The sequence below is a fragment of the Miniopterus schreibersii genome (assembly GCF_964146895.1).
Source record: "Miniopterus schreibersii genome assembly, chromosome: 2".
NCBI classification, from domain to species: domain Eukaryota; kingdom Metazoa; phylum Chordata; class Mammalia; order Chiroptera; family Miniopteridae; genus Miniopterus; species Miniopterus schreibersii.
In genome coordinates this window covers 98,052,143-98,075,826 of record NC_138102.1, presented here as the reverse complement: position 1 = coordinate 98,075,826, position 23,684 = coordinate 98,052,143, and the positions used below count along the sequence as shown (strand labels likewise).

The following is a 23,684-nucleotide window of genomic DNA, read 5'->3' as shown; positions in this document are numbered from 1 at the left end:
AAGAATAAATAGTTAATAGTAATAAAATGCTAGAATGTCAGGTAAGGCTTTCTAATATAAACAAAGAGGTAATGATAGGAAAAAATATTTCTGTAGACCTTCATCACTACCCAGGTTATTTCTAAAGAGATTTAGATATGGTACAAGTCAAGTAACATGCCCCAAATTCACTGATTATTACCAGTAAATGTGTGATTAGTAGGTTGTTCCTCAACACTAATAATTAGACCTTATTTTGTTTCTAAAGCTAGGGGCTTGGACTAGTGTATCACTTTCAACTTTTTATTGTCTGTCAAGTCCCAAGATAGGTAGTAAAATTTGTCAAATGAATTCCACAGTTTTTATTCCAATGTGATTTCCATTGAAAAATGCAATATCACTTATAGCATTAGATTTTTAATGTTTTGGTTAAATAGAAGGTATCTGTAAAGTATTATGACAGTAAAGATCAAATACTATGAGTTAAAGTTAGAATAGTAAGGGAGGTTCTTATTTGAAAACTGTTGCTCTTCATCCCATAATGGGAGAAACAGATGAGAAAAATTATAACAATAATGGCAATTCTTTTGTAATATTTAAGAGCCTCTAATTTCTTGTACATATTCTTTTTCTTGTTAGGAAAAGCCATTGACGAAATCCCTACAACGTGGAGAAGATCCCCAATTTGATCAAGTATGTGACATGTTACATATGTTATAGTCTGGTTTTTAGTTATTTTCAAGTACACAAAAGTCCGAGCTTCCTCACAGAGGGTGGGGTGTGGTCTTGGGAGCTGATTCTGTAGCTTGTTTACAGCTGTGTCTCAAAGGAGATGTTCAGTAAATGTCTATTGATTTAAATCACAAAGAACTGGGAAGTGTTGGAATAATATGAGTAGGCCCTCAATTGATTGTTTCCTAAATCTTTGTATATCAGAATTAAACAAGCTGAAAAAAGATAAAGGAACTTCCATTTAAAAACTTATTGAGATTCTTCTGAATAAACTATGCAGCAGGTCCTCGAATAACATGATTTCATTCAGTGTCATTTCCTTATAATGTTGATGAGATGCTGTAGAAATTTAACTCTTGTTTATATCAATTATTCTATGGTAAAATTGGTTTTATAATATACATCATTGTGCTTAAAGTTGCATAACCTATCAAGGACATTAAATGAAGACTCACTGTGCTGTGATGATCAGATCTCTGCACTGGAGTTAATTCATGTTTTCATATTATATTGTCTTGAATGCCTACTATTTGCTTGACACAGTGCTAGGCACTGGTGTGACAAAATCTAGGACAAGTGTTAGCCCTTTAAGAATTCACAATCCTGGGAGAGAGAAACCACCTAAACCATAATTATAAAACAGTATAGTAATTTAGATGCTAATCAAGGTGATACATGAACAAAACAAGACGAAGTAAATACAAAGAAAGTTCTTTGAAAATAGATCAGGACTAGTAAAAGGACCTCCCACTCTAAATGGTAGGTAATAACCAAATCTGGCACATTCTGGTTCAGTAAGTTCAGGAAGGCTGTAGGTATGTTGAAGAATGAAGGATAACAGGACAACAGGGAAGTTGGAAATGTGTTTGTGGTATTCCTGAACTTCTGCAGTAAACGAGAGAAAGGATAGCATGTTCTTCTCAAAATACTCAGTGCCAACAGCAGAGATAAAATACTCCTAAAAGCACCGTGGCTTGACCTAATATAGTGGGGTTTTATTGTCTCATGGAGAACACACAGGGAGTACACTATCTGCAAGGCTTTGAAACTGTCTTTAATGCAGAATCAAGAGGAAAATTCTCTGGCCCATAAAGTCCAGACTCATTTGAGGACTAACCAAAAATGTAAGGGCTGACTGTAGAGACAAAAACCTCCATTTTGTATTTTATAAGCTGTTCGTGCTCACATGTTCATGCTCACAGCCAGTCTCCGAAGGCTGCTGTGGGTCCAAGTTTACATGGTTGCTGGCAGAGCTGGCTGTTTTCTGGGATGATGCTGAAATGGAGTGTGCTCTCCCTTCATGTCATGGAGCTGTCTTCTCTAGTCCTGTCATCCTCAGTTGTCACCTGGTGGATGCTTGCGTGGTCGGAGACCCCAGGTGAATGTTTGGGGTCATTATTTTGGACATGTGGCAAATTGTGGCTCTCTCTGTCCTCTTTAAGAATGTAAATATTTATCATCTGTCTTTCATAATTTTTCATTCTATTTTGTATACTTCATCTCTATCCTGTTAGATCCTCACTGTCCTTTCCTCAAAAAACATGAGGTTTAGGGAGGTGTGGGAGTGGGGTGGAGGAAGCCAACAGAGGGAAAAGGGAGACATCTGTAATACTTTTAACAATAAAGATTAAACCTATTAAAAATATGATGTTATTTTTCCCCCAGCTTAATGTGCCTCTTTCTTAATTCTCTGGGGAAACAGTACTTCTAAATTTTAACATTGCAGATAATAGTTATCTTAAATAATTTGGCTTAAACACAATCTCACTTATTTTCAGCACTCTAGTTCTGCATTTCAGCATTGTGGAAAAGATAGCCTTTGGAATTTGACAGACCTGGGCTTAAATGCCCACTTTGCCACTTAATTAGCTATAATACTTTTGATCTTGCTGCTCAAAATATTGCAATGCAGAATCTCTGTCCTGTCCCAGAGCTACTGAATTAGAGTCTGCAGCTTAATGAGATCCCCAGGTGACCCAGACACATATTTTAGCTTGAGAAGCACTGATCTGTAACACATCTCTACATATTCGGGAGGGACCCAGTAGTGAGATGGTCACTGGTAACTTTCAAATAAGACCCATACAATTATCCCCTCATCATTAAACCGTAAATGTACACATGAACAGTGAGAGAAGGCAACCTACAAAGTCTATCCCAGGCCATATGGAAACATGACTGAAGTTGGTCCACCCGTGGATTCAATGACAAAAAGTCAACATAGTCATTTTTGAAAATACCCAGCCTCTATTTTGACAGCAAACTATCAGAATTGTGGCTCTATTGGCAAGGCCATGAATAAATATATCAGGCTCTCTCAGTCTTTTCATATTAAATGTTCAAGTAATGTAATTCCCCCTTTTCTGACTGCATGCAGTAGGATTTTAATTCAGATTGACATAGAGGTCTGTCTATGAGAAAAGAGCATGCTTGTGATGCCACCTTGCCTGGTATAGATGCCATTGCTGTAATGGTGGAAACAGTAGTAATAGTAGAAGCCACATTTATTCAGTACTTACCTTACTTAGGAGAGGCAGTATGCTGAGTACATCCTGTGGACAGCATCCAACTGGTCCCTTTTAGAGAATATTTTTTTCAGTTTCCTCCTTTGAAATTTCACTGGCGTGAACGATACACTACAGAAGCTGGGCTTCTACAACTTTCAGTGCCTCATCCTGGGTGGCCCTGTTTCCTCCTCCACTTAACAAGCTTATGATTTATTTTGCACTTTCTAGAAATAGAAACAAACTTTTAAAATCATATAATCCTTGATAATTTACCAAGCCCCTTCTCACGTATTATCTGATCTGATATCACTCAGTACTTCCAAGAACCCCCAGAAGGTCTCATTATTAACATTATCTCTGTATTACATTTAATGGGAATGAGTCACAAAGAGGTTGCCCAGGACTCTATGATGAAAGCCTGAAGGTGCAAAGACTGGAATCCTTATTTTTCTGACTATGAAGCATGTGATCTTCACACTCCAACATGCTTATATTTCTAAGACCTAAGTTGGTGAGGATTCAGAGGGGTGTTTTCAACAAGTGAAGGATCAGAGACCTGTATCAGTTAAGATTAGGTTTGGGTGCAAATGACATATAAAATAACAGTAGCTCAAACAAGACAGAAGTTTTTCTCATGTTTGAGCAGTATAAAAATATCAGCTCAGTATCAATATATTTTTTTTTTCTGTGTATGGCATGCATTCCCAAGGTCATCTTATGGCCCATTTGGACTTCTGGAGCTCAGCAATTGCATCTGGATTTCAGGCAGCAGGAAGGAGAAATGGAAAAAGAATTAGAGGAAAAAAACAAGTAATAACAAAAAAACAATATCCCAGCATTACACATAGCACTTCTGATTATATCTAGTTGGCCAGATCTTAATCACATGGCCACATATAGCTATAAGAAGGATTGGGGAGATTCTATACAACCTGTCTCCACTAAATATTAGATAGCCTGTTTTTGCCAAAATGCCCACTAGAGATTACTGTTTTCAGTTCTATATCTCTGTTGTTCCACTGTGGAATTCTCCTAGAATTGGTCAAATTGTCCAGTTTAAATTTAAATGTGTGTGTGTGTGTGCACACACACACACACACACATATACATGGCGGGGAGAGAGAGGGAGATTAAAGCTCATGTTTCCTTAACTTTTCTTTTCAATTTCTTTTATATTTAATTAACTATTGGTTTAATACTTCTCAACTTAACCTAATTACAAACTAACACTGTATAGAATAGACTTAGAAAAAAGCCTTATTGTTTCATAAGTGACAAGATGTCTAAATAAGATTAGCTTTTTAAAGCACTGTATTAGTGGGAGCAAGTCAACCTAGTGACAGCTTTGCACATTGGAGAGCTAGAAATTTGTGCCCTTAATTTTAGAATTTCATTTTTTACAAATTTCATGAATATAAACTTGACACATTCTTACACAGCACCTACTATGTGGCTACCATGTATGAAGCATTACTCTCACTTGTAGAAATAAATGTGAAGGAAGCATGGTGCCTGCCCTGGAGAGGCCCCTAGCCTAGCAGTAGAGACAAAGTAGACGTGTGTAATAGGATAAATTATAGCCTCAGGCTAGTGAGTCAGCTCCAGGATGGAAGGACCAGCAGAGTAAACTGTGCCCTGCCCTTGAGAGCCCAGGGAGGGCTTCCAGCCTCTGCTAGCAAGGAAGTCTTACCAGTGGTGAGAATTAATAAAGGTAGAAGAGATTTCCAACAGCATTTTGAAAATGTATACTGTCATTAATTTATTTTAAATGCCTAAATTAATGGTCAGGGCTTAGACAATGAGGTGAGTGAAAAATTGTCCTGGTAATAAGTTCTTTATTTTGGCAAACATTTATTAAGTGTGTCTCTGTGTGCATGTGTGTGTAGATACGTGCACTCAGCTCTGCTGGGACAAAGAGATGTAAGGATATGGTTCCTGCTTTGCAGATGACAAGGTAGTGCACTAACAGCTCTGACATGGGCCCTCTTGTATAAGAAGTGTCACATGAATGGTGCAGATAATAAACATTATGACACTTCAGGGGACAGAAGACATGTACTTCAGGGCCAGGTGACTAGAAAATGCTTTCTAGAAGAGGCAGACATAGTTTTTCAGGTGCTTAACACAATGGGACTAATAGGATTTCACTGGGTGTTGGTGAGGAGGATAGGAAACTTCAGAAGAAAGGAACATTTTATGCAAAGGCCCTGAACAGAAAAATGGCATTATAAGTTATCTGGGGGGTTGACAAATGGATCAATTTAGTTGAGCAGAGTCGTGTATTGTTAAAGAATAACCTTCAGAAAAAGGCAACTTCATCACTCATTGAAATATAAAATGAACATGTGCCAAAGAATTTACCTAACTCATTATTAAAGAGGAACATTACAAACAGTTTAGAAAAGAGTATAAAAAACAGACACGTTAATAAATCAGGAATGTTGAAATGAATGTGCAAACAGAGGCACAACTGGCTTCTTCCACAGTGGGAGAGGAAGTCAGTTGAACTTACCAGACAGAATTTTTTCCAACTATAAACAGGCATTATTTTGCATTGCCATCAGCTATCCACCATACGCACAGTTTTTAAATAGCTCAAAAGGTACAGAGCCCCCCTAGACTCAGAATCAGGTAACCCCTAGAGAGAGATGTGTGCTAACCAATGCATACTTTTCTACTGAAACACAAAATTTACCTCCAGTGTGGGAGAGATCAGGTAGGAAGGGACCAGACTGTGGGAGACCTTAATACCAGTGGGTGGGGCCTAGTCTCATACATGCTAGGATCAAAGTGATCATAGTGGCGACTTGATGTTACTCCAAGGAAACCGTGTTCATGAACAGAGAGATTTTTGAAGCATGGAGACATCTGGGGAGGTTGGGCATTGATAAAGATTTGAAATTAAAAGGGCCAGAACTCTGCAAAAACAATGAAACTAGACCAACAACTTATAAGTTATATACTTATAAGTTATAAGTATGTAACTTATTTTTGTGTATGCACAAAAATAAACTCAAAATAGATAAAAAACTTAAATGTAAGTCGTGAAACCATAAAAATCCTAGAAGAAAACATAGGCAGCAAAAATTTCAGACATCTTTCAGAGCAATATGTTTGCCAATACATCTCCTAGGGCAAGAGAAGCAAAGGAGAAAATACACAAATGGGACTCCATCAAAATAAAAAGCTTCTGCACAGCAAAAGAAACCATCAACAAAATGCAAAGGGAGCCCACTGTATGGGAGAACATATTGGCCAATGATACACCTGATAAGGGGTTAATATTCAAAACATATAAGGAACTCATACAACTTCAAAGGAAGACAAACAATCCAATTTAAAAATGGGCACAGAGAAAGAAGATGGCAGCGTAGGTAGCAGCTGTGCCCGCCGCCTCCCACAACCACATCAAAATTGCAACTAAAATACAGAACCACCATCACTCAGAACCTCCTGAAATCTGGCTGAACAGAAGCCCTTCAAGGAGGGAACTGAAGAAGCATCGAGACCGGAAAGAGGGGCGGAGATGCCAGCAGATCAGGGCTGAATCGTGGAGACTCGGCCGCAGGCCCATAGCCAGTGCCATGGTTTAAACCCAGGAGGAATATTTCAGTGGCGGAGGTTTCCTGGAGGAGTGAGCGGTCCCAGCCCCACATCAGGCCCCCCAGCCCAGGGCTCCAGGGCCGGGAAGAGACGTCCCCACAACTTCCGGCTGTAAAACCAGCAGGGACGGTCGCTAAGGGTCTCAGAGGCTGCTGGAGTCCCAGGCTTTCCTCTTAAAGGGCCAGTGCATGGACTCACTCAGACGCGCTCCCTCTGAGCCCCAATGCCCGGCAGCAGCTTGAAAAGAACCTGGGACATTTGGGGAGGAACTAACCTGCCTGAAATTGGGGCGAGAGGTGGAGGGGCAGCTTTCTTCCAGGCAGAAGAGCTGGCAGAGGCCATTGCTCCCTGGGTGAACCCTCCCCCACAGAGCCAGCAGGCAGGTGCCATATTTGAATGGCTAGCACCTGACTCACACCTTTGGCCCCTCCCCAGTGGGTGATTCCAGGAGACCCCGCCCCTCCCTACTTGCAAACTCATCAAAGCCATTTCCAGTGGCTTTTCTCTGCAAGTGGCCTCTCGAGCCTTATGTTTAGGACTTTCCTAAAATCTCTCAAACAAGCAGCAGCGGGCCCCATACAGCTTGGTAAGTGGCCCCAGGCCTGGCACTAGTGGCAGCCTGCATTGGCTCATAGCTTGGCCTCTCCTGGACAACGCCAAGCCCAGCACAAGTAACAGCCAACTATGGTTTGCTGTGTAGCTCATGCTGGGTGGCCCTGGGCAAAGCACTGGCAGAGGCTGACTTTACACCTCCCGGGAGGCCCCAAAGACAGTGCACCTGGTGGTCAGACTCTACCACGTTGGATTACAACCCTACCACATCCATGAGTGACACACTTAAGGGGCACACTTGGTGAACACCAAAGCTCCATTGAAGTAAATCCTGCTCCATAAGGGTATCACCAGCACATCAGCTCTTTGGCTGTAGTTCCAGCTGGTCCTCACAACTGATTGGCCGGGGGGCCAATTCCTCTCAGTGACCCCAACAGCAACCAAGACTCAACTACAACAGGTCAGAGCACACAACCCACACAGGGGAGCACCTAGAAGGCCCAGCTCAGGTGACTGGGGAGGCTGAGCCACTGGACCCTACAGGACACCTACTACACAAAGCCACTCTACAAATTCCAGGAGACATAGCAGCTCTACCTAATACATAGAAACAAACACCTGGAAGCAGCCAAAATGTGGAGGCAAAGAAACATGTCACAAAGGAAAGAACAGAAGAAATCTCTAGAAAAGGAGCTAAATGAAATAGATCCAAGCAAGCTAACAGATACAGAGTTCAGAATAATGGTTATAAGGATGCTCAAGGATATTAGTAAGAGTATGATGAAAATAATTGAGAAAATCGATGACAATAAACGACCAATTTGAAATGAAGGCTACATGAACTGAAATGAAGAATAATTTACAGGGAATCAACAGTAGAGTAGAGGACTCTGAGAATCAAATGAGCAATTTGGAACATGAAAAAACAAAAAACACCCAACCAGAAGAGCAAAAAGAAAAAAGAATCCAGAAATATGAAGATAGTATAAAGAGCCTCTGGGACAACTTCAAGAGACCCAACATTTGTATTATTGGGGTACCAGAAGGGGAAGAAAGAGAGCAAGAAATTGAAAATCTATTTGAAAAAATAATGACAGAAAACTTCCCTGACCTAGGGAAAGAAATAGACTTACAAGTCCAGGAAGCACAGATGGTCCCAAACAAGAGGAACCCAAAGAGGCCCACAGCAAGACACATCATAATTAAAATGCCAAAGGTTAAAGACAAACAGAGAATCTTAAAAGCAGCAAGAGAAAAGCAGATAGTTACCTACAAGGGAACACCCATACAACTGTCAACTGGTTTCTCAACAGAAACTTTGCAGGCCAGAAGGGAATGGCAAAAAATATTCAAAGTGATGAAAAAAAAGGACCTACAACCAAAATTGCTCTACCCAGCAAAGCTATCATTTAGAACTGAAGGTCAGATAAAGAGCTTCTCAGATAAGAAAAAGCTAAAGGAGTTCATCACCACCAGACCAGTACTACATGAAATGTTGAAGGGTCTCCTTTAAGAAGAAGCTAATGAACAAAAGAATCTGACGAACTAAAAAGATCCAGAGACATTGACCCATGCAACAGACGATCATATTTCAGAGGAAAGAGGGAAGGGGGGTGGTGGGTGGGAAGAGATTAACCAAAGAAGTTATATGCATATATGCATAACCCATGGACTCAGTCAATAACAGGATAAAGGCCTGGGAAGGGGGTGGGAGGGAGGTGGAGGGGGTCAATTGGGGAGAAAAAATAGGACACCTGTAATACTTTTAACAATAAAGATAAATTTTAAAATAACAAAAAAATATAAAAATAAAAATGGGCAAAGTACCTAAATAGACATTTCTCCAAGGTGGAACTACAGATGGCCAAGAGACATGAAAAAATGCTCAAAGTCACTAATCATCAGAGAGATGCAAATTAAAACCACAATGAGATATCACCTCATACCTGTCAGAATAGAATGGCTACCATCAACAAATCAACAAATGACATATGCTGGCGAGGATGTGGAGAAAGGGGAACACTAGAACACTGCTGGTAAAAATGCAGACTGGTGCAGTCACTATGAAAAACAATAAGGAGTTTCCTCAAAAAACTAAAAAATGGAACCACCATTTAACCCAGTGATCCCACTTCTTGGAATATATCCTAAGAAACCTGAAACACCATTAAGAAAGAACTTATGCACCCCTATGTTCACAGCAGTGCAATTTACAATAGCTAAGATCTGGAAACAGCCCAAGTGCCCATCAGTAGATGAGTGGATAAAAAAGCTGTTGTACATTTAAACCATGGAATTCTATGCAGCTGTGAGAAAGAGGATTCTCTTACCCTTTGGGACAGCATGGATGGATCTGGAGAGTATTATGCTAAGCAAAATACGCCAGTCAGAGAAAGACAAGTATCTCATGATCTCACTTATATGTGGAATCTAATGAACAAAATAAACTGATGAACAAAACAGATCCAGAGACATTGACACATTCAACAGACTGATGAATTTCAGAGGGAAGTGGGGGAGAGGGCGGGAAGAGATTAATTAAAGAACTGATATGCATATATGCTTAGCCCATGGACAAATGATAGTGTGGGAAGGCTTGGGAAGGGAGCGGAAATGGGATGGAGGGGTCCAATGGGGGGAAAATGGGGGACATCTGTAATACTATCAACACTAAATATTAAATCTATTAAAAGTAAATAAATAAAAAATAAGATAAAGTAAAAAAAAATAAAAGCAAAAGGGCTGGAACTAAAATGGACACAGTGAGACTCAAAAGAAAGAATAATTATAAGTAAAATTATATAAGAAGAATCAATATTTGTTGAGAGAAGGAGAAACAAAAAGGAACTAGTTTTCAATCCCGATTTGGAGCCATTTCCATTCAGTTCGATGAAGATGAGGGGCCAAAGCTTCCTAGGATCTGTGGGCTGTGCTGGGGTCACAAAAACTGTTCCACCCTTGAGGAATTCTCAAGCCCAGGAGGAAAACAGACATCTAAACAAATAATAGTCCTTTGTAAATGCAATAGCAGAGGTATAGGTCAAGTGCTGGTGGGTCAGGTAGGTGAGCTGTTAATGAATCTGAGAAGGTGGACAGGTGTGTCACAGAAAGTAATCAAGGGGCAGTGATGTTTCAAAGATACCTGTTATCCAGATGAACAAGTTGGCTTGGCTCATGCTATACAGGAGGAGCTGAGTGGACAAAGAAGCTGATGGTGAGAAGAACAGGGAGCTGGAGAGTGGCCTGGGGTGAAGCTGGAAAGGTAGATGGTAGCCCATCGCTCCAGTGGCCACCAGAGCCACACTGAGGAGTCTGGATTATTTTCTTTGGATAAGGAGCTCTTCAAGCAGGGGAAGGCTAGGCTTGGGGAAAGGTTATGAATCAATTTTATATATCCTGGGTTTTCAGCGAGGGTAGAATATCTCAGGAGAGATAATGGACTCATTCATTTATATGGTCGCTCAGCAAACACTGAAAGATCAAAAAGAGAGTAGAGCAATGGGTGAAGAATTTCACGGGGAAATATAGCTTAGAATCAGAAAGTGGGACCCACAAAAGAATGTCCAGAGAAACGGTGGCCAAAAAGATGAGAGAACCCTAAGAAGACCCAGCTTTCCAGGGCAGGGATGGCCCACGAAGGCAGTCTGTGCAGGGGCCCTCAAGAAAGAACCAGAAGTCAGCAGGCAGGAGCTCACTGAAGTTGTCTTTGAGAAAGCCTTTTGCTGTAGTTGCTATTCATTGACATGTAGAATGCATTTTTATAGTTGATAGATTAATGTTAAATAGTTTAGGAGACTGACTTTCAATAGTGGCTGATTACAACTGGCAACACTTATGCTGATCTGTGCAAAGCGTCCTGTGAAAGAAGGGCATGGAGAGCTCCCAGGGTAACTCCAAGTGACTTTCTTCTGTTATCTAAGTTTACAGACATCCTTTTTAAATATGAAGGCCAAGACATTTTATATTGGATTCTCCAATGAAACAACAGCTAACCTTTGATGAGTGTGGACCTGGGTAGATGGTGACCAAATACAGCTCAAATATCAAGTTAACCCATTTTAAAAAGTGAAAAACAGCACTCCACGATAACCCTCAACCAGAGGGAGAATGTAACCCTCACCTGGTAGAGGATGGGCTAATGACAGCATTAGATGAAAATTCTGGCTGTTGAATAAAGTAACAAAGGAATCTTTATTCCACATACCTTCCAGCTGCATATGCTTTCTTGTAGACTTTCTCTGCCCTTGGCTTTTGGACCTTTTCTCATATGTAATGATGACATAAACATGCAATAAGTTAAATGATACAAACAATTGTATGCTGCATGATGTTTTTCTATTTGAAGTATTATCACTCTGACATTGTTTCTTAAAACAGTCTCATACAGTAAGTGGAAGTGATTTGCTTTCCCCATAGTGAAGTATGATTGTTCCCCAAAGGAGCTCATGCCTGAGCAGCCAGAATTAGGACTCAGATCCTTATTTTTACAGATGAATTGTCTTACTGTATGTTGGCATTGCATAATTAACCATGTGCAAGACAGAAAGTACAGGGGGTAACTAAGACTGGCAGCCTCATAGCATCCTGAGGAGGAAGGAAGGCATTTCAAGGGAAGCCTGATGAATAGTATGATTTGCTCAGAAGACTTCAAGGGAAATGACTGCAAAAAAGCCATTGCTTGGCCAGTGGGTGTGTCCTATCTCTTCTTTCATATGGAGGTGTCAGCAGTGTGGCAGGAACAGAAATAAGGTTCAGGGATGAAGAAGTGAGACAGGAAGAGGAAGCATCATCATGCACGGCTGATTGAGAAGCTGACTGGAAGGACAGATCTTGGCTACGGAAGGGACAGCAGAGTTGAATGAGGGCTGAATGTGTTTTATGGAAACTCTTTACATTGAGTGAAATACAGGCACTTAGAGCTGTGCCTGTCTACTGCCGCATGTGCCCATTCTTCTCTTACATTTCCACTCAAACATGTTTTTCAGGATGGTAGAGGTTCCTGAGAGTCTGATGTATAGATGAGTTGGACCTATAATAATTGGTTTTATTTAACTGATTAATTCTGTTTCCAAAATAGTTACTATCTCAGTGTCTTTTCCCATTTGCTTTGGAGGAAGTGGTTGTTGGCAGCAAACCTGGGGACCCCAGTGTTCTCTACCTTTCTCCTATGGCACTAATGTCAGACAGGCATTGCTCAGCTACCTCTACAAGTAGCATTTCAAAGTCACTGTATACATCTGCTAGAGCCAGAAAAGTATGGGAACATGAACTCGAGGGTTCTAATGGAGGCCCTGATAGTTTTTGCTTGGATGAAAGATAGGTGGGTCTTTTTAATTTTTTTTTTTGTACAATATAACTAAAAGCAATTATCTGCTCCAATAAACAAATTCTTTTATCAACTTCTGTCATTCGTTCTGTCACTAATTTAGCCTACGATCTAATTAAAGTCAAAATGTTTCATGTCTGTGCTTCAGTTTGAATATTTGGAAATAGCAGAAGGAAAAAAGAAAGACATTTTTGAAGGTTTGTTATGTGCCCACTTGTTATAGTATCTCATTTAGTCTTCATAAAAAACCCAGTGAAGTATTCTTAAGTCCCATTTTATACCTGAAAACACAGAGCTTCAAAGAAATGGCAACATGCCCAAGCTCATACAGCCAACACAGGGCAGAGCTGAAACTTGAACCCAAGACAAGCTGATCTTTCCAGTGCACTCATGCAGTTATGAAAACATGGCTTGTAAAGGATCAGTCATCATATATGGTGTTCTGAGAATATTACTTTAAGTTGCAGCTATTTGCAAGTCAGTGTAACATATATTTACTGATGTTATCTGTATAAATTCCAGATAATTCCAAATAATTTGCTCAGACATTCTAAGTAACTTCTATTGGTGTTTTCTTCTAGATGTTATATATTTTGTGGCACCTTAGTTTCTTCATATGTTAAATATGCCATTTATAAACAGGAAACATATGGCAAAATAAATCCATACATTTATAATAGAGCTATTGACCTATAACACATAGATAGCCAGATATTTCTCCAGCAAATGAGTTTATTTGGGGAAAACAAAGAATTGTAGTTTGGGACATGCAAGTCCAGAGAAACAAAGGAGAGAATGTTCTTTTTTGGACTTGGGAGAGGCTGTTGTAAAAAAAGAGTTCATTGGAGGAAACTGAAAGTTAGAAGTATAGTGGCTTCTCATTGACTGAGTTGCGGCAGTCTCCCATTTGCTGAGATGTTACCAGGCAAGAAGGAATCTTTTCTTCCTCCTGCAGAGGTAGTAATGTGTCACTTCCTGTCGAGATGCAAGATCATCTGTTCCTGTTAGTATCAGTAGTATACCTTGAGTGGCACGTGTGTGAGAGTTCTCTGGGGATCAAACACATAACCTAGGTATGTGTCCTAATGGGGAATCGAACTCACAACCTTTTGGTGTACCAGATGAGGCTCCCACCAACTGATCCATCCAGCCAGGACCCAGCTCCTTTTAATTTTTATTTTATTTTATTTTATTTTATTTATTTATTTATTTATTTATTTATTTATTTATTTATTTATTTATTTTATTTTTAACCCTTACCTGAGGATATTTTATCCCATTGCTTTTCAGAGAGAGTGGAAGGGAGAGAAAGAGATAGAGAGAAACATTGATGTGAGAGAGACACATGGATTGGTTGCCTCCTGAATGCTGGGGATCCATCCTGCAACTGAGGTACGTGCCCTTGGCTGGAATTAAACCCAGAACCCTTCAGTCTGCAGGCCAACACTCTAACCACTGAGTCAAACCAGCCAGGACCTGACTCCTTTTTAAGTTAGGTTTCTGTTTATTAATTTTCACAAAGCTAAAATAACTTTTTACCATCTCTTAGCTAGTAATAATTTTCCTGGAAAGGAAGGAGATGAAATTGTAGTGTTTAAACATCAATTCTAGTGCTACAATTCAATGAAAATCTATTTAAAATGTATAAATGAAAAATCTAAGCAATTAAGAGTAAAAACAAATTAACTGACATTGTCTTCATATTAGTGTTATTCAGTGTTTCTTAAATTATTCTCCAGTGGAACAGTGTGTCCTTAAAATGGACCAAGATGTTAAAATCAAATAATGAAGATCTTAATCTTCAAAGAAATGTATTTAATGTATACACTTTTATAATTTTAAGTTTTTGTAATACATTATTCTTAAGCCTTTGGTGTCTGCCATGACTCATCAAATGCTATAATCTAGCAACAGCATATGTGATTGAGTAAAAAAATTGAATTACTTTAATAGATCACTATTTTGTGGTATTACCTAGAGAGTACCCAGACCCCCAAGTGCTTGACCACCTGAACTAGTTTGAGAAATTAAACCATCAATGAAGTTACTTTAAAATTTCTCATTAAATGCACTACTCAGGACAAGTCAGCCTTATTACTGTAAAATATGGAATGACTCCACTGAGTAATTATTCATATATTTTGGGTGAAGTTTCCTTATTTGCATTTAGCAAGTATAATAAAATGCTTATGAAAAATTAATGTCTTAGCTACAGCATAATGGACATTCTCTTTTAGCATGTTTATACATAAAATGCCAAAATAAACATTAAGGAAACGTTTGCAAAGTACATTTTTCATCCCCCTCTATCCTCCCAAAAAAGAAAACACCAGTATGAAATAGTCTGTGATTCTGTGCAGTTCATCTCCTCAAGCTGCACAGCACCAAGCTCATCTATGATGGAAGAACATGATCATTTAAATGCAACAAGAGCATCTTTGTGAATGGGCTTCCCCCTTTCAACAGCAGCACAGAGCTAGAATTCATCTCACCATGGGCTCTGCTTCCTGTAAGTCGAGTTGCTTAACCAAGAAAGCAGCTAGTCCTTCCTCCCTTCCTGAGCGTTGAGGGCCAGGTCTTTGCAGATTCTACCCTTCCTTCCTGAAAGCCTGGACTAAAAAGGGCAGTAACAGAGAAATGGAAAAACACACACATACACCCCATGCTGACCTTTCATCTCTTCTGAGATGTCTCAGTGTATTTGCCATGGAAAGTGTGCCTAAGTAGATATAATATCAAAAATGGTTTCATGATGACTTTTTATTTTATTTTTTAAATGTTATTAAGCTTATTGGGGTGACATTGGTTAATAACATTATACAGGTTTCAGGTGTACGATTCTATAACACATCATCTGGATATTGCACTGTGTGCTCGCCACTCAAAGTCAAGTCTCCTGTCACCATGTATTTGACCCCCTTTATCCTTTCCTAATTCCCCCTCCCCTGCCTTTCCCTCTGGTAACCACCGTGGTGTAGTCTGTGTCTCTGAGTTTTTGTTTGTCTTATTTGTTCATTTGTTGCTTTCAGTTTTATATCCCACATGAGTGAAATACTGCCATTTGCGACAACATGGATGGATCTTGAGGATACCATGCTAAGCAAAGTAATTCAGACGGTAAAAGTCAGGAGAACTTTTCAATGAGAAGATAAAATCATTATAGCTGAGGTTGGAAGAACACTTCTGATGTTCCTGAAGGAGAACATGGGTTACACCTAAGTGCAGGAGTGGAATTTTGGGTGCTGTACCCAGAGAAATTTGAGTCTAATGTAGGTTCGTATCACCTTTTGGATCTGTAGTGAATAATGAAACTTGTAACTGTCCCACACAAGTATTTTTTAATAAACTTTTGATTTTAAAATTTTAGAGATCCAGAAAAGTTGCAAAGATAATGGAGAGTGGTTATATACTCCGTACCCAGTTTCCCCTATTAACATCTTACATTAGCGTGGTACCTTTTTCACAACCAAAAGACCAACATCAGTACATTATTATTAACTAAACTCCATGCTTTATTTGTATTTCCTTTGTTTTTCTCTAATATCTCTTTTCTGGTCCAAGATACCATCTAGGATACCACATTGCATTTAGTCACCATGACTTCTTAAGTCTCATCCAGACTTAACAAAAGTATTTTTAAAGTAAAAATATAACAGTAAATGCTTTCAGATTTTATTACGTATGCAATAATTAAGACAGAATTAACCCATGGTCAGGGACTCTATATTCTGACCCCTTTTTCCCTGTGGAAGGAACGCCCTTCATTTCCCAACTCAAAACATTTTAGATGGTGTTGACTTTCTTGTGCTGGGATAACTTTAAAGACATCTGGTAAATTAACCCCTTCACACACCGTGATTTCTTTCCTCCAAAAATTTACTGCTGTTCTACCCAGAGGAACAACAGGAAAACATGTGTGGCTGTGGGGAGAAGGGGGCTCTTTTTTTTAATATCTAGATTTTTTTTTTTTTTTTAAGCTAATGGCAACTAGGTTCATAGGGCAGGCTGGATGCAATAACTTACTTATTTTTAACTTATATTAACCGACAGCCAAAGATAATGGACAATTTTGTGTAGGTACTTATAACCATAATTACAAGAGAGAGATCATGAAATAAGGCTGTCGAGGTAGAGAATCTAAGGGAGAGAGTAATGTCCAATCTTAGAGCTTCTTTTAAAGGTGACAGTAGAGCCCTTTGGACTTGGCTTCGGCTCAATCCCCGTTAGGGGTGTGCTGGAAGCAGAGGATCAGTGACTCTCATCATTGATATTTCTATATCCCTCTCTCCCTTCCTCTCTCTAAAATCAATAAAGATACATTTTTTAAAAGTAAATAAACGTGACAGTGCAAAGTACTATTGACACGAAGAACTTCAGCTCCCACTGCACTGGTCCCCACTTTATAAATGGAAGTTAAGCTTAGCCTGCTTAACTCCAGAAATATTTTAAGTTAACTAAGATTTTCCATCTCCCCTGCCACCTTCCAAAGCTCAGGCCATGATCACTCCAAGCCTGGAACTGTTGCAGTGACCTCATTCTATTAAGCATCTGTATGTATATTCTCCTAACTGCCTTTATTAGCAAACCCCTTTGGTCCAGCCTACACATCACTGCTAGATTAACCTCCACAAACACCATTTTTATGGACAGATTTCCACACTGAAAAATATTTAGGGACCTCCCATTTTCTAGAGAAGAAAATTGAAAATTTTCAAACTGGTATTAAATACCTTCTATAATTTTATTCCAACTTAAAATTTTCAACATTTTTTCCTTCCAGGTATACCAAAGTCCCTACACCAGATAGATATTTCTTCTTTCAGTTCACTAGAAATGTTTATTAAATTTATTACTATAATCATTATCAACAAGCAATTATTTTGCAACTTTATTACCAGAACCTTCCCAGCCATGTGTTTTTGCCTAGTTCCTTTCTTGACTCTCATCTCAAATTTCTACCCTTTCTAAAAGATGCCCAGGTAAAATCCTACCTTCCTTTCTCTTTAACTCCCAACTCCCGTCTCCCTCTAGGTATGTGTCCTCCTGAGAACTTCTGGAACTTCAACACTACTGATATGTTGGTGTATTTCCTCCTGGTCCTGTTTTCTGCAATGTATACTTATGTAATGTCTATATGAAATTGGGATCACATTAATTAAATGATTTCTCATTCTTTTTTCACTAAATATATCATGAACATTTTCATGTCAACAAATACTTTTGGAATATGATTTTCCATGATTTCATAGATAATCTACATCAAATTCCACATTGTATTAAGGCATTTACATGTAGCTGGACATTTAGGTTGTCTCCTCTTTTTTTGGTCTAATAAGTAATGCCGCCTGAACATTCTTATTCATCTCTAATTGTGGACTTGAGACAAATTCCTGAGAGTGGGCTTATTGAGGATAGTTTTTATAGGTCCTTGATATGTATTTCCAAATTACCTTCCAGATATGTTTTGCCAATTTTTTTCTTCAATCAGCAATTTATGAACATATCCATTTTACCTACTGCCTCATCAGCACTAGGGGTTATAATTTACTTATACTGTTTGTTAATTAGGTAATTAAAACCGATCTCATTGTAGTTTTATATATTCCGGTTACAAGCCTTTATCAGATATGTGTTTTACAAATATTTTTCCCTCATCTGTGACCTGTCTTGTCATCATGTTCTTAACACTATCTTTCTATAAACAAAAGCTTCTAATTTTGATGACTTCCAGTATATCAGGTTCTCATGGACTTTGCCTTTGGTATCATACCGAAGAAATCCTTGCCTAACCCAAAGTCACAAAGATTTTCTCCTATGTTTTCTTTCAGAAGATTTAGAGTTTTAGGTTTTATACTTGGGTCTGTGATCCATTTTAAGTTAATTTTTGCATATAATATGAGAGATGAATAGAGGTTCATTTTTTGTGATAATTAGTAAAAGATTAGGACTCTTTCAAGGTAGTTTGTTGTTTAAAGAAGAGGAGACATATTTGCCTTTAATGTAATACACGGGTAAATTATTGCTACTGATTTGTGTCTGGAGTCTAATTTGGGACATATATCAGATTAGTGGATGAATGATTATTGGCAGAAAACCATACATTCTCTTACCACTTAGGTTATTTGTTTAAGGGTAGGTTTTCTTATTTCACCTAAACAACTAACATAATTGCACTAATTAATATATTTATTTATAGAACAGCATTTTTGAGGACCAAAGAAATACACGGCACTGTACTTCTTAGCTGGTATGGGAAAATAATTTCTTTGCAGTGTGCCATAACCTGTTTGCAGTTAACATCTGATTTCTAGAATAAAAGGGAGTCAAAGTAATTAACTCTCTTGAACAACAAATTATTATAATGTGAGGAACATCTGTCAACATTAAGAGAGTTGGGCTCTTGGGAGTGCAATAGTAAACATTATTAAAGGAAGGACTGTGGTAAATAAGAAAATTTGTTGTGACTATCTTGGAGTTACTTGTGAAATAGTTTCTCAGTGATTGGCAATGCCACCAAAGTCTTTAATCCAGCAGTTTTCAACCCCCATGCCACAAAAATTTTTATAACATTCAATACCTCACTAGTCAGGGGCACTGACCTCTTTTCCCTTAGATTGTCAAATAAAAAAGTGACAACAGCCAACAACAATAGCCGTCCGATGTGAATGAATCAAAATTATACCTATCTATTTGTCAGATCAGCAAAAATATTTTCGGTGTACCGCAGAATTTAGTGATTAGTTCATACGTGCCGTGAGATGGAAGGGTTGAAAATCGCTGCTTTAATCACCTGTTTTTTTCTGTAGGTCATCAGCTCCATGAGCTCTCTTTCTGAGTACTGTCTGCCTTCCATTCTGCGCACATTGTTTGACTGGTATAAAAGGCAAAACGGCATTGAGGATGAATCACACGAATACAGGCCAAGAACAAGCAATAAATCTAAAAGGTACGTGTCTTTTGTGTAAGGATCTTGAAGATTGTGGTTTCTTTCTTTTTGATTTGTCTTTTCTTTTTCCTTCCTCCCTCCTTCTCTCCTTTCCTTCCTTACTTCTTTCATTTTGTTTAAGACATAAATCAAAATGGGAGTTAAGAGGCGGCTAGGTATTCCTGCCTCTTCACACGGATATCACGCAGGTCTGCAGGGGCTCCTCGTGTGGCAGGTGACACATTTGAAACCAGTCACTGACAGCTGTCACAGGTTGAAAAGTCATACAAGATCTGATTTCAGCATTGGTGGGGTGAGGTGTAAAGGGCCGAGGTTACCCTTGTACTCGCTGCTTTTCTGTGCTCTCTCACCTCCAGTCTGCCCCTGAAAGCAGAAGGGCAGCTGCCTACCCCGCATGGCACTGCCTGGGTCTTTCAGTCCTTGCTAGTAACCTTCAGTGCCCAGCGCACCGTGGAAAGGTGCTGGGCTGGATATTAGCCACAGTCCTGGAGCTGCCACTAATTAGCTGTGTGACTTTGGGCAACTCACCACCTCTCTGTACCTGTCTCTTCAAGAGTAAAATGGGGAAGTCAGATTTCAGTATCTCTAATTTCCATTCCAGCAGAGAATTTTGTTGATTTGTTGTGTGGATTTGAAAAGTGGAACTTGCTGCTGCATGAGCACTTTAGCAGCCACAAAACTGACATTCTCATACTGTCCAATGAATATACGTTTCTCTAAATTTTAGGTAAATACATGTAATTCCATATTTTGAGATCAACCTACTTGAATACATTTATCTCTTTTTAAAAAAAGATTATTTCAAAAGAAACTAGATTTCTCCACATGAATTAGTTATGCATGATTTTAAGCTTTTAAAGACAGTGGAGGAGATCAATGGGGGGGGAGGGGACATCTGTAATACTTTCAGCAAGAAAGATAAATTTAAAATTAGAGACTTGAGTTTAAAAAATAAGTAAACAAAATAAAGACAGTAAACTGAAATTAATCACTCAGAAAATCAGATATTAACTCTTATAATATGTGATTTATCCCTCTCATTTTTTGTAGCACCCTTAATATTTTTTAAATATAGACTTCTCTTGAAATAGAAGACTGTAATTTTACCAAATTACATTTCGTCCAAACTTGTAACTTCATTTTATTATCATTTTGTTTGGGGGAGAAATTAATAACTTTGAATTTTTTTTAGTTGAAGAAGGAATTTTTTATTGCGATATCATTCACAAACAGTAAAATTTGCCCTTTTAAGGTGTGTAATTCTGTGTTTTTGGTACAGTCACAATGTCATGCAACCATCACCACTAATTCCAGAACATTTTCACCACCCCAAAAAGGAACCCCATATCAATTAGCAGTCTCTCCTCATAAGTACTTTTTTAATGTTTCAAATTTTAAAGGTAAAATTTCGATTCTTGTGTCTAAAAATTCAGACTGTGATTATTACATTAATGGAATCATTTTATTATATTTCTCATATTACCTGTTACCTTATGAACAGATATTATTAAAACTTTCTTGGGGGTGGGAGTGGGGCAGTTGTAGTGAGTTGACTTAAGTGAGTTTTAGTTTTGTATCTTGGTTTTGTCAGAATTTAGTTACTAAAACTAGATTTTTTCATGAATTGATTGCTTTATGGATTGAAAATAATAGTTTTATAAAATGTTACTGATTATTTTCAAGAGACCTTGAAGTAATTGCTGGGATCAAATACAGAATCAGGACAGTAAAATTCAACTCAGTAGCATTTGAGTTACCATTTGAAAGTTTAAAATAAGAGAGAGAATATGTGTGTGTATTTGGGAGAAAGCCAAAAGAATCAGGATCTCCAGAGCACAATGTAGCTAATAATGTGAGTTTGTTACTAGAAAAAAGAAAAGAGGAACTTTCGGGAGAAGCATGAACAGCTGAAAACAGTCAAATGTGACAAATGTGTATTTGGGTTATGTTTTCTAAGATTAGTGTAATATCAACATTTTGACTGCCAAATAAATTTGTCAAATGGCTCTGGCTCCTGGAAGTTATACCTCAAACAAGCAATAAAGTTGAATTCATTATTGAAAAAGTATATGTCTTACTTTTATTTGAAAGCATCATTGGCTTAATAAATAAAATAGTCTTAGGGATTTAAAAAATATTTTTCTACCAAGAACTGCTACTTTCTCAAGGTCTTCTGGCCCCTTTTGAAGATTCTGATTAGCCATCCAACACAAACATTTTCTCTCTACTACAGCTGGCCATCTTTGAGAGTTCTCCTTCCATTTGGTCGTCAAGCTTCTTTTTTCCGTATTCCATGATACAGTCTCTAGGTTAGACTCATGAATGCCCTCTTTCTTAATGCATTTCCATATGTTTTCTTCTTTCCCATCTGGCAGCAGCACTTTTTTGTTCTGGTGGGTCTTGAAGGACTTCAGATAGATGGTTCTGTTCGGTTCACTGCTCCTCCTTCTAGCAGGACTGTTCACAAATGATCCTGAATGAAGGGGTTCCAACCCTGTCGCTACATTTCTTCTTGAAAGTCAAATCTGCAGATTCCCTTATTAACCCGACCTGTCATCCACTAGCCTTAATTTGACTTGTTGACTGTTACAGAGCTTCTCCCGACATTATTTTTTATATCTTAAATATCACCTTCCTTTCTGCTCATTTCCTCTGGACTAAAAAGAAAAAAGTTTCATATTTAAAACATCCTTGACTTATTTTGAAAATATCTGCCTGACAAGTCCAAATCCTGCCACCCTTTTTCAATGCTTTATATAATATACAAGTATTGAGCAGTTGTGTGTTTGAGAGACTAGACTGCTTTATCGTATTTAATACTCAAGTAAACCTTTATATAATTGCCTGTTCTACTTACCAGTAATGTCCCTATCTATGAATGGGGGGGGGGGGATGGACTCACATTTCCATCCTTGTAGCAGTGCTAATTCTGCTCCCTAACTTTTGAATGAGTTCAATGACTCCACTTTCCCTTTTCTACCTCTCCTTCCATCTGCTTTTCAGTCTCTCTCTCTTCCAACATCCTGTCACTTTTTCTTTCCTCCTTTCAGAAGTATCAAGGGACAAAAGATAAAGAAGAATGGGAGAGGTTGAAAATGTAAAATTTGAAGTCAAATATTCGGATTCAGTGTTTGTCCACTGCACCACACGAGTATTAGGATTAGCTTCAGCAAATATTGTATTTACCACTGCAGTCTCGCAGTACTAAAATTGGCTTGCAGTTCATTGGGGATGAGTACTTGGTGTTTTGTTTTGTTTTGTTTTTTTACCTTTTTATTTTTTTATTTTTTTTGAGTACTTGGTTTTTAATGAATTATATCATTTATAAAATCTTCAGTGCCAATTAATATGACTATTTTAAATTTTACAGTGATGAACAGCAGCGAGATTATTTAATGGAAAGACGGGACCTTGCCATTGATTTTATTTTTTCTTTAGTATTAATAGAAGTTTTGAAACAGGTACGTCATTAATTTAATGTTACTTTTACTTTTAGATAAGAGTTATTTATCTGAAAACTACTTAAGGTTTTAAAGTCTAAGTTTATTAAATTATTTATGAATTTCAAATACTGGCTCATATGAATTATATTTATTGATTGCTAAAGTCCATATACAGTTATTGGAAGTACTCTTATTGATTTGGTCTTTAATATTTCCTTCCAAGCTAAGAACCATCTTTTTTTTTTTTTTTTTTCAGATTCCACTTCATCCTATATTAGACAGTTTAATACATGATGTTATTAACCTGGCTTTCAAGCACTTTAAATATAAAGAAGGGTAAAGTAATTTCTCACTTTAGAATTTTGACAAGGTTGGGTGCTTAAAACTAAGTCGTTTTAGATGACCAGGGACCCCTAACTTGTCTAATTATATCTTATTTAGATACCTTGGTCCTAACACTGGCAATATGCACATTGTGGCAGACCTGTATGCAGAAGTCATTGGAGTGCTGGCACAAGCCAAGTAAGTAAAAGTCAGTCAGAATCCTTTACCATAAGCACAGGAATGCCTCTCTGTCCATCCCACCCCCCTCCCCT

At 38.3% G+C, this 23,684-nt stretch overlaps 1 protein-coding gene across 5 annotated transcripts in view; it reads left to right on the top strand.

The window, feature by feature from the left end:
- Positions 1-23,684, top strand: part of FRY (FRY microtubule binding protein) — a 508,702-nt gene that overhangs the window by 259,099 nt on the left and 225,919 nt on the right. For all 5 annotated transcript variants that reach the window (XM_081126905.1, XM_081126902.1, XM_081126901.1 and 2 more), the window contains 5 exons: positions 619-672; positions 19,506-19,645; positions 23,016-23,106; positions 23,345-23,424; positions 23,530-23,610. In XM_081126905.1, coding sequence (XP_080983031.1) covers positions 619-672; positions 19,506-19,645; positions 23,016-23,106; positions 23,345-23,424; positions 23,530-23,610 — 446 coding nt within the window. The remainder of the gene's footprint in view (positions 1-618; positions 673-19,505; positions 19,646-23,015; positions 23,107-23,344; positions 23,425-23,529; positions 23,611-23,684) is intronic.